This window comes from Telmatherina bonti (assembly GCF_933228915.1).
Source record: "Telmatherina bonti genome assembly, chromosome: 10".
In the NCBI taxonomy this organism is placed as follows: Eukaryota; Metazoa; Chordata; class Actinopteri; order Atheriniformes; family Telmatherinidae; genus Telmatherina; species Telmatherina bonti.
Genome location: NC_136628.1, coordinates 26,933,619 through 26,945,577, shown reverse-complemented (window position 1 = coordinate 26,945,577; position 11,959 = coordinate 26,933,619). Strand labels below are relative to the sequence as shown.

Below are 11,959 nucleotides of genomic sequence, written 5' to 3'. Positions count from 1 at the left end.
ATATATATATATATATATATATATATTTATATATATATATATATATATATATATATATATATATATATATATATATATGCACAGCTGCTTTTTCTCCTACCAACTCAAAACAATCACCATGCAAAATTGCTTAACTTCCTGTGTCTATGTTTTTGGTGGGCTTGGGCAGGAAAAAATAAGAATTCCAATTCTGTTCAAGATGGCGTCAGGGCCGGATCTTGATCCACTTTCTTTTGGCAGGATTGACAAGTATTTCCGATGCTAGTATCGGTATCAGCCCACCTGTAAGTATATACTGTAATTAGGTTTGTTGATACACGTCTCTGTGAGCTGTATTGAAGAGAACTCTCATTTATCAAATTGTCTGAGTCACAAGGAATCTGATAACAAAATGAAGAAAGTATTTAGTTTGTGGTTGCAGGAGGAAGATCCCAGATTGAGGTTGTGAATATGAATTATTACTTTTCTACACATAAGAGTTTGCTAGAAAAATACAGGATACTCTTAATGTGCAAATGAAACAAGATGCGGCGACATCTGCTAAATTAGTAGTGTAATTATGTCAAAATCAGAACCAGACCTTAAATAAAGACCTTAAGTAACAGTAATGAACTTTTCTTAAAAAGATGTGATGAATTGTTATCCCTTTAACTTCTATGTTTTTAGGAGCTTTGAATTTGACTGTGTATTTTTGCATGTAAAATGAATGTTAACAGCAAGTCTCAGTAACACTTATAATAACTACACACTCTGAAACCTTTGTTAAGCACTGGTTAATCATTAATAAATACTGAATTCATCATTTACAAAGCATATTTCTGACTAAAGAAAAATCTCCTTTGTATATGGTTTATAAGGACACTTGTAGATGTTTTACTCATTATTGATGAGCACATTAGTTAAGAGTTCAAAATTCCTGACTTAATCATTGATAAAGCAAGTTTCTGACATTAATACTCATTGGCAGATACACTATAAACACATTTATTAATGTATTCTCTATTAATAAGCTCATCTACAATATATTTAATTATTGTATTTTCACACTGCATAATATGGGAATGTGTATTTCTAAATCTAGTATTGCATCATTTACTATCCAGTTATGACGTATTTTAATGCATGCTTGCACTTACAAGCTTACTTAAGGTGTGTGCTAGTGGTTAGTAAATATCTTAATAAATATTATATGTTAACTCAAACTTATTTTCCAACTAATGTCTTGTAAGCAGTTATTAATATAGGAATTCATTATTGTAGGTAGTTACAAAGCACTTACTATTTATTTATTAAGCATATGGTGTGAGCTCATCTAAAGTATGCATTATCTCTGCAAGGTGTATCAGTCTGCCAATGGGAAACACGCAGGTACACCTTTGTTTAACCCTCTGCCTTCACAGTCTGTCACATGCATACATGCAATTTACATATACAGTAGAGTGTATAACAATTTTACAATGGGAAGCACATTACTGGCCATCAAAGCTTTCAGTTTGCTGCTTCAACAACAGCAGCTCCTTTATAGGCTTGTCTCCACATTCAAACGTATTCCCATGAGAGAGAGGGTGCAGTGCTCCAGAAGGGAGAGGAGGAGGACAAAAATGGCAGAAAATAGGGGATGCAGAACTGACAGCCAGGCAGGCGCAGGAATGCTTGTTGTGCTTTGGAACTGTTCATCTCATTATTTGGATTTCCACTGAGAAACCAACCCCTCTTTGTCCCCTAGCCTGCTACATGTTATAAATTACCACATCTGCAGCTCATTAGAGAAGGTACCAGGATCTTTGGTTGTGGTAGATAAGTGGTATGAACAACACTGCATAAACAGCATATTTTTCTGCTGCTGTAACAACAAAATGTCCACATTTCTGACTCCAACTTTCTATTAAATGCAATGTAATCTCTGCCTCTTATTTTTATTGCTTGTGTGTATATATATATATATATATATATATATTTATATATATATATATATATATATATATATATATATTATATATATATATATATGTATATATTCATTCATTCATTCATTCATTTTCCGAACCGCTTATTCCAATCAGGGTCGCGGGGAAGCTGGAGCCTATCCCAGCCGGCTTTGGGCGACAGGCAGGGTACACCCTGGACAGCTCGCCAGTCCATCGCAGGGCATATGTATATATGTATATATGTATATGTATATATGTATATGTATATGTATATGTATATGTATATGTATATGTATATGTATATATATATGTATATATATATGTATGTATGTATATATATATATATATGTATGTATGTATATATATATATATGTATATATATATATATATATATATATATATATATATATATATGTATATATATATATATATATATATATATATATATATATATATATATATAATAATAATGTTTCTATTAGCGCTAGAAACATTATTTGTAAAATATCACAGTTGGCTCATTTCTCACTTTTTGTTTAGTGCAAACTTTCTTTTAAATTGTTACATCCTTGATGACACACAGTTGGACAAGATCATTGCAGTTGCACAGTAGTTAAACTATCTGTGCACATGGATGTCCACGGGCTTTTTTTTTCACCCAGGGGAACTTGTTGGGCTCAGTAGAAACAGCTTATATGTGCTGTCTGTGGCAGATGCTAAAAAGCAAATCATAAAATCTGATGTTTTTTTTTAGTGATGAAATATTCTGTTCATCTTAAATCCACCACTTCCAATACATTAAAAAATAAAACCTTAACATTAAGTTGAATTTTACAGCCTTTTAGATCTCAAACAGTAGAACTTAATATATAATGCATATGCTGTGGTAAAAAAAAAAAAAAAAGTCCCCATCTAAAAAAGAATACACAAGATTTTTGATTAGCTTCATGGTGTTCCAAATTGTTAAGAGTTTAATCAAAAACAATCATCAAACCACAATTATACAGCACACACCATCTGGAAGAGTGTTCATTTTTCATTTTTATGCCTTGAAGGGGCTGTTAGACATGCACTGAGATTTCTTCTTTTTTTTTTTTTTTTCTTTTTACGGCTGCAAGACGCGATACAGCTCACTGCATCCTGGAGAAAACAGGCATAAAGCTTTGGCAAATAAAAACTGACATAAGGTTGCAAAGGAAAAGTGAAGCAACCTCTGACCCCTGAGGAAGTCAGCATTAACCCAGAGCTCATATGAAGCTGCTGGCTGCTGCAGACTCTGGCATTATGGATTGACAGAGGATGGATAACATTAATATCCCTGCAAATGCAAAACCCACCTCTCTTCTGTCAGTGGCAGCAGGATTACTCAGCTGCTGTAAGCCTTTAATACATCCACTCTGATAAATTCACAAGTAAGAAATGTGGGGGCACTTCTTATTCACACTGCTTGTTGCACGTTTTAACTTGATGATGGGTTTCCACTCTTAATTAATTTCAGTTGTTAGAAACGGTTCTGCAGCTAGGCACATCAGTGTTGATTACTTCTCCCTCTGGGAAGTTTGTCTAACTGTGTTACAAATCACTGAAAGGGTGGGGGGAAAGGCGCATGACATCAGGGTAACCTGACACAGCAAGCACGCCGTTTCATCGGAAACAGATAAACATCTACTGTAGCTGCATTACTACTCTAAGGATGCAGGGAAATGGAACCAGTACCAGAGTTCAGAGTGGAGCAGGAAGGTGGTGTGTGTGTGTGTGTGTGTGTGTGTGTGGGGGGGGGGGGGGGGGGGGGGGTTGTTATTTACAAAAGGCTGATCTAAACAGGATCTTTCTGGCAACAATCAGAGCTGAATATATTAGAACATAGTGATACTGGGTATGATTTGGATTGGTGAGATGATATGGAGAGATACTCAAAGTATATGCTTAAAGTCACTCACATCTGGGTACCCAGACACATACAAACCAAAACCAGTCTTTCTCTTCAACAAAGAGTCTTGTTTATTTAAGTGGTCGCAGCTCATAGTGGTAGTTTTGTTTTCTGGTCTAGACGAGGCACACATTTAGTTTTTTTTAGTTTCAGGAAATTATTTGAAGGTGCAAAAAAGCTAAATCATTTCACATTGAGGTTTGCCTGTGAGCACTGCCTGAAGACCAACACAAGGCACGTGGTGAAGCACGCCTCCCTCTACCTCTTTCCCCACTTCCATCGGCTGCAAATGAAAATGGAAAAACAACAATATCACCACTTTGTTAAACATGTCAAAGTAACTTGTAACTTTTATGTAAACTCACAGTAGGAGAATAGCTAGCCCTGAGTCTAATTGTAGACCCTTTTAGCTCTCGCATCGCTCTCCGCTTTGGAAATACGAGGCCGATGTTAATCCAATTCTTTGCTTTTCTTTATCCAGCAACTTCTTTGCTTCTTTTTTGTTGTCTTTAAGTGTACATTTTGTTCTCTTCACCACCATTTTTCTTTCAATTTCCATTGTTCGCTTACTGTAGTATTTTATAGGGTGTTAAGTCTGAGGGCTGTAGTGGTGGTTCACATGAAGGTGCGTGATCGCGTTGCCAGACCAGCTGGTAAACATGGGCTAGAGATCAACACAAAGAACTGGTGTGTGACGTCATGCTTTGCTCCAGATTAAATTCCAGCTCTAGTTGTTCAGATTCCAATTATTGTAATTCTGTCAATTCAGAAACAATGAATTTCTGAATTGACAGAATGAGATTGTTTCTTTAAACAATCTCACTACATCACATTTAAAAATGCCTTGATCTTTGTTTGAGACAAATTGAGCAATCAGGTGGTTGCAATGAGTGGTGTGTGGAAAACGATGTGAAAAGATATGAAGGTCAGTTGTTTCCTCTCCAGTAAACCACCCACTGTTCAGTCCATGCATGCAGCACATGTCTAACACAATATGTTTTACACAGATATACGCCAAAGATAAAAAATTTCACATTTCTGTGTATTCCCACACACCCAGGAGCCATCTGTTCTTTGTCAGAAGCTCTCGAGGTCTTCTCGTCTCTTCTCCCCTCATACTGCCGCTGCAAGCCAAACAAACTCTCTCCCTTCGTCCTGACACTCTGCCACAAAACTCCTGGAAATGCTGAGCTGAGGGGAATATAGTGACTGAAATTGTTTAGACATTACTTGCAGAGCACTCGCCCCAGTCTCCAGACTGTAAACACAAACCAGCTGTCCCCGGAGTGCAATACTTATTTACTGATCTAGCCAAAGGCCAATTGGAGGACAACAAGAGCAGAAACCAGGATGAGGAACAAGAGGCTAGCAAAGCTTTGATGGACTCTAACAGGCAGCTGGAAGGTTGATATCCAACTTTCTTTGTGTCAGGGTGGATGAATAACTTATAAAGTTAGTGCATATCAGTCAAACAATATCAATTTTTGACCATTTGGACTATGAAGACAAGGTAATATAATTCTAGCTGTGTTAGCGCTGCAAAATGATAATTAGCATTTTGCAAATCCTTAATAGGGTTTAAGAGATATTTAGATTAGTATTGTGTGACTTCCTCTATACTGTCTATAATGGCACTTCTTGCTGTTCCAATGCTAGCAAATATTGTTAGAAAATAAAGGGTCTGCTCACAGATCCGCAACAAACACAAAACAGCATAGATGGCATTTTTTAAAAGGTGTGCAGAGGTAGTCAAGCAGCTGAGCATTCTCCCATAGGCACACATGCATCCATTATTCATTTATTTATTTTATTTTCCTTCTTTTTACCAGATTAGGCCACTTGGACACGTGGGTCATGATTAGCCTGTAAATTGTTAAATAATCAATGCAAGTGACAGGGTTGAATCTAAGATCAAAATAAACTGGTTAACAGCAACTGTTAGGGAGAGGAGGGGATGATATCGCAGCTGTGATAATCTGAATTCAAAGCACATCTGGTCATGAATAATTTATTAGGTTACATGCCTAATGTATAACTGTGTATTAAAATGCTTTCTTTTAAACTACCCAAATGCCTAAATGTATAACTGGAGGCATCAGAGCGGGGTTTTTATTTTTGTTACTTTTCTCTATGCATGACATGTCATGTGACCATATGGTTGTCTTTGCCTATGGCTCATTAATTCATCACCGCTGTGTTGTAGCTCAGTCTTCAGCACTGCTATGAGCCTCACTTTCCTCAAGCAAAATGGCAATGTCCAATTAGTTTAAGCGTTACATGTATGCATTTCTTTTACAGACCCTAAAAACAGTCCTAGTATCCAATAACCTTTGGAGTACACAGGCTGTGACTTTGCCTTCACCTCAATAAAGCGCTCCATGATTGAATCAAGTGGCTGAGGTCAATAGGACATATGTTCATTTCCCAGGGTTCTCCAGGGTCCCTGCAGGCAGACAAAATATGCTGAGTGTCTTCTGTGACATTTATTGGATATGAACTAAATTATGTCTTTTTCCCCCCCTTTTTTTAAAAATCATTTTTGTTTGTTTCACTTTTAAAGAAAGGCTTCAGTTCTCTTTGTGTGTCTGTGTGTGTGTGGACATGCACGTGTCTGTGTGCATGCTGTCTGTGCTTACACAGTAGTTCAACCCTGTGGTCACGCTTCAGGCACCAGTTCATTCTACATCTGTCACTGTCTCTGCAACGTCACCTCAATTTTCTGCCAACAAGTTTCACTTCTGTGCCTTGAAGGACAGATACTTCTTCTTCTCTGTCTTCTGTCCCTGTCTCTGCCGCTACTTTGCTGCTCACGTCACTTTACATGTGTCAGCCTTCAACACTGTCTTTTGTCAGCTGTCCTTTTACTCTTCATCAGATCTCCCTTACATCAGGCAGGTAGTAGGAAAAAAACCACGATGGAGTGAATTTGTGTCAGAATTGAGTCGTGGATTTTTAAGTCCTTAATTTTCCACTGCGTCTTACATGTTTACTCTGTCCATAATAGATCAAATGACTAATTCTCTGAGGGATTCTTGTCAATTTTCTGCCACATCTCCCCTTCCTGGGAAGCTGAGTCAATGAACTCATCATGTTATTTAAAGTGACAAGTTATTCATGAGTAGCAATCATGTAAATTCAACGTGACCTGTCAATGTTTATTTTTAGGAAAGGTGCAAATGATGGAAAATTCATTGGAAAAACTAAAGCCAATGCATCTTCAGTGCAGAGGGAGTTGTGTGTGAACATTTTATTTGAGTGTTTTTCAATAAACTTCTTAATAAACTTGTTTTTTTTTCCCATCCCAAACAAGTGAAATGAGCTAAGCTGTTGATAAAATGAATGACATATTTCATGATAATTAACATAATGTTGGGTCATAATTGATTTGCAAAAGTAGTAACTTCTTTTTTCAAACAGATGTTTTATTTGTTAGGTTTTATTTTACAATTGTGTCCTGTTTTCATTTACATAATCGTATTCTATAATTCTGTAAAATTGAATATTTTAATTTAAATGCCAACATTTGTCAAACACATTTGTGTGAGTGACAAATTAGTACAAAAAAACAAATAGCAGCAGAAGTGAATGGAAATGTTTGGGTTATTTATTTATTTTTTGTTATTTTACATCTGGATTAAAAAAGCTAAGAATTAAACTAATTAAAAATTCCCTGACCTTCAACTCTTGTATTTACTGACTAGATAGCTTTATCTTGTGGCATCACAGTTTCACTGGAAAACATCTGATAGGTACAATAATCCACATGTCCAAGCCATAGTATCACAAAAAAAACTATTCCTAGTCATAACGATTAAGTAGTCTGAGCCGATTAAAAATAAAATAAGTGTTAGAAACATCTCAGATGGGTCTTAATCTCGTCGGGCCGGTCTACTGGAGTCAGCTTGGTGTTTCATGTGTTCTTCAATATTCAGTTCTGATTCAGTTTGTCTGGTTTATTTCTTGTTTTGTTTTATAGAAGTTTTTCCTCTTTGTGATTTCAGTTCAGTTGACTTCCTGTTTATCTGGTTTCTGTTTTCTAACTACCTCACCTGTTCCCTTTTAGTTACCAGTGTCTTATTTATATATAAAGCACCGTTTCTGCTGCTCCTTGACAGATCCTTGTTGTCATCCCTTGTCTTCCTTGTCTGGTTTTGTCTTGTACTTCTTGCTATAATCAACCTGTTTTCAGTCTGGTTTCTTGCTTCTTTTACTTTTAATAAATTGTCATCTCTTACATCCACTTACATCTTGTAATTTGTCTCTTCCATCCCACCGAATCAGTGACACATTTTATCTTATGACAGTCAGCTGAATCATGCTATTTTGTAAGTTGTCAAATCAACTGTCTCCAGTATTCGTTCATTAACAGGTCACGTAGACACTTTTTCAGTCATTACACAGTAATATGAAGCTGTTGAATGTCATCATGTATTGAAAGGCTAGGTGAATGTTGAAGAAAGAAACTGATATAGACTAATGAAAGTGACAGAGATCCAGTACAATATTTGAGCCTTTATTGTCAAAATGCAACTTCTTTTTGCTATGAACTAAAGTAGTTGCTACTATGGGATCATGTAGCTTATATAAAAGACTGGAAGATCCATTGCGACCATTAATGCTTGACAACCAGCAGTTGTTGATCGAAGTGCTGTGCTAAACACCGACGCTGCAGCTGCATGTTTCTGTTCATATAAGCAACCTGTATGCTGCTGTGCTCCATCAGCACAATCACTTTTAACACAACATCCCACTAATGACCATAAATACAGAGTTGTGTGTAATCCATGGTCAATATGGCCTACAAAGAAAAGACATGAAAGTTTCACAGCTGTGTGGATCAGTGAGTGGGTTTGTAAGGCTATAGGTTTGAAACCTGATTCATGAAAATGAATCATGTACTTTTGCGATATGCTGATTTTAACATTGTAAATTGTGATTTTATACAAAAAGAATGCATTGTTCAGCCAAATTGGATGTTTTATTTCTGTAGCATATGTGACACGTTGTCTGCTCAAAACTTTTTTACTCTAAAAGAAAGAGTTGATACAATAGCTAAAAACAATGTTGTTTTTTACTGTATATTTTATTGAGGATGCCATACCATAATGAGGAAGGGGATTTATGAGACCAATATAGGAACCAATGCTGAAACTCTTTAAACTCTATACATTTTTGCTGTCTTTTGGGACACACATCAGGTCAAAATGCAGAAAGTGAATATTTCAAACTGCTTTTATTAAGCTTAATCAAACTGTTATGAATAAATTATATATTACAGTAAGAAAACTCTGACCTTGTGTATGATACCTTACTTGATGTGGCATGAATCACTCCAACACTACATGTCTAAAGGAAGCTGAATGACAGAAAGGTGTTGCTTTAATAGACTGAAGCCAGACAGTGGTAAAGCTTTATTCTACATCTTTATATCTGATTTTGATGATTTATTATCATAACTAATAATAGTGTTTTAATGTTTTAGTGTTTTATTGAGTCGCCAGACAATTTGAATTTCCCTTTTAGGGATGAATAAAGTCCTATCTATCTATCCATCTATCTATCTATCCATCCATCCATCCATCCATCCATCCATCCATCCATCCATCCATCCATCCATCCATCCATCCATCCATCCCCTGATGGCAGTTTGGTGATAGCTCAGGCATGGGTTATATGTCAAAGCAAAAGGGACCACTTTGTAACCAGAGCATGATAGGTCCTCTTTGGTCAAATTAACCTTTAAGCAATTACAACACCAAATCTCATCATAACCTATTCAGGACTAAACAAAGGATTTAATATTTCCATTCACAAGTAAGGTAATCCTCCTTTTACCACTCCCATGTTCCTCAGTTTTCTTCACCTCAGCAGATCTTTGCCAAAGGCGGTTCTGTTTTACCATCTAGCCCCAGGGTGACCCATGAATCTGTACGACCTCTGAAGGATGAAGTAAGGAAACATAATTCATCCAGGCAGCTTCAACAAGTCTTCTCTGTGTTTCCCCTCGACCTTAAAACCTGGCAGTAAATTCAGTGAACTACAAGTAATAAACTCTTTCCCTTGGGGGCTTAGCTTCTTATGGTAGGAGTGCTGATCTAGCATTACCACAATACCGTTTGACCATCTCCTTCATTATAATTCAAAAGGTAAAACTGATACTGGAGGGGTATTATAATTCCAAAACCTTGATGCAAGCCCAGGATATTGAGACTGGGTAGATCACTGGAGGCTGACACAGCTGTGCAGAGCTTGACAGCATAAACGATGGGGAGATATGCACTGTGTGGGCATGGTTGTGGTTGTTAACCCTCGTCAACAACACCTCCTTCGATCAGTGCAATCTTTACAAATGTTATTATCCAGACTGATTGCTGTGTTCTTAGATTTTGGAAAAACCTGTGCCCCATAGGGATTCACACGCCATCTGCGTTTACCTTCTTCTGATGGTTAAGATCTGACCTTTGCTCTTTGCCCTCAGCACAGGCTCCACTCCATCACTTGAGCTAAAACACACTCACACACACATGTGTTGTTGTTCCATGCAACCTGATGGATTCCTGTCTGAGACACTCTGCTGTAAAAAGGTTGTTTAATGAGCAGCACCCAACACTTGACACATCCAAGGATGTGATTCAGCTAACCTGTCACCTGCTGTTACACACTTGGCCATTGTTTAACCCTCAAGACTGAAGCAGACACAGCTGCTGCTGCAAGACACCTGTTGCTCTACTAGGAAAAAGAACACTAGTATTGGAACACAGGACAGAAAGGAATGAAAATTTTAGATTTCTGTTAGCATCAGTGCTAACAGAACTATCAGCATTAACACACTACAGCACCTTCCAGAACTTACTGGCTACTTCCAGCGATGCATTGTGACTGATCGCCTGGCCCAGGTAGTTTCGGGCCACACACACATAGCTGCCATCATCTGGCTTGCTTCGGCGTCCATGAATGATGCGTAGAAAGAAGAGGGATCCAGTCGGGAGCAGCATCCGATTGGAGCGTGGGTTGTCGCGGTCTGTCTCAACACGGTCTCCATCTTTGTACCATTCAACCGTTGGGGTCGGACGACCCTCTGCCTTACAGTTCAGCGTTGCTGGCTCCCCTTTGGACACAATGAGATCAGAGGGGTGCTCCACAATGCGGGGAGGAAAGTCTTCCTGCCGAAGACGAGACCCTACAATGAAAGAGCAACACAGTAAAAGTTTAACATCTTTACTGTACGCCTACTGCACATGTCATTACAACACAAAGCAACCACAATGAAATCCATCAATCACTTCATAACATATAAAGGACCAATCAAAAAGGAATTAAATGTGTGAGTGCCTTAAATTAACAATAATCCCCTTTGGTAATATAATTACAAGACAAACGAGTGCCCTCATATACTGTTTATCTTTTGCTTCAGCAGCTGGAACCCCTCTGGAGGCACCGTAAATTAGAAGACAGCATTGACACGTGAAATCCTCTGGAAGCAATATCTTTGAAAACAAGTCAGCCAGTCAAAAATGCATGTATGACATAAATATATATGGCAGGAGAAAAGTTGCAAAGATGAACTGTAATGAGATCAAAGCATTATGTTTGGTTACAGAGGCATAAAAATGATTCATGCTCATTTCATTGACTTAAATCCTCTAAGAAACGCGTATGGTATGTCAGTAATTTTGCATACTATTTGAAAGACCACAGATTCAAGTATGTTGTGTAAAGAAATGCTCAACTGTAGTATATATTATATATAACTCTGCTTACTCTGGATGTCCACTTAGAGGAGAAAAAAAAGCAACTCCATCCCATACAAACATTTCTATCTTGTATCATATTTCTCTTTACTATCAGAGGCCAATTTCGCAACCTCCAAAGAAGCTGTAGAAATACAAATTGATACATCCAATTACACCAACACTAACAACCACAAATCACCTCTAATCCCTGATACATCACTGACACTGACATGTCAATCACCCCCCTCCCCCTCCCCAAACAAACTGCCTAGGAAAGAGTCCCAGCATTGCTGAGGACAAAGCAAACCTCCCTAATGAGTTCCAGGTACACAACTCCACTCATCTCCCTCCAACCCCCCACCCCAGCC

General features: G+C 37.6%; 1 protein-coding gene across 1 annotated transcript in view; it reads right to left on the bottom strand.

Moving 5' to 3' along the window:
- LOC306761315 (roundabout homolog 1-like) overlaps positions 1-10,868 on the bottom strand; it is a gene marked incomplete at its 3' end in the record, with an annotated part of 64,580 nt that extends 53,712 nt beyond the window's left edge. Inside the window, exon 1 of the mRNA XM_079247440.1 lies at positions 10,712-10,868. Within this exon, the coding sequence (XP_079103566.1) occupies positions 10,712-10,853 (142 nt within the window). The 5' untranslated portion in view covers positions 10,854-10,868. The remainder of the gene's footprint in view (positions 1-10,711) is intronic.
- Positions 10,869-11,959: the final 1,091 nt, after the last annotated feature.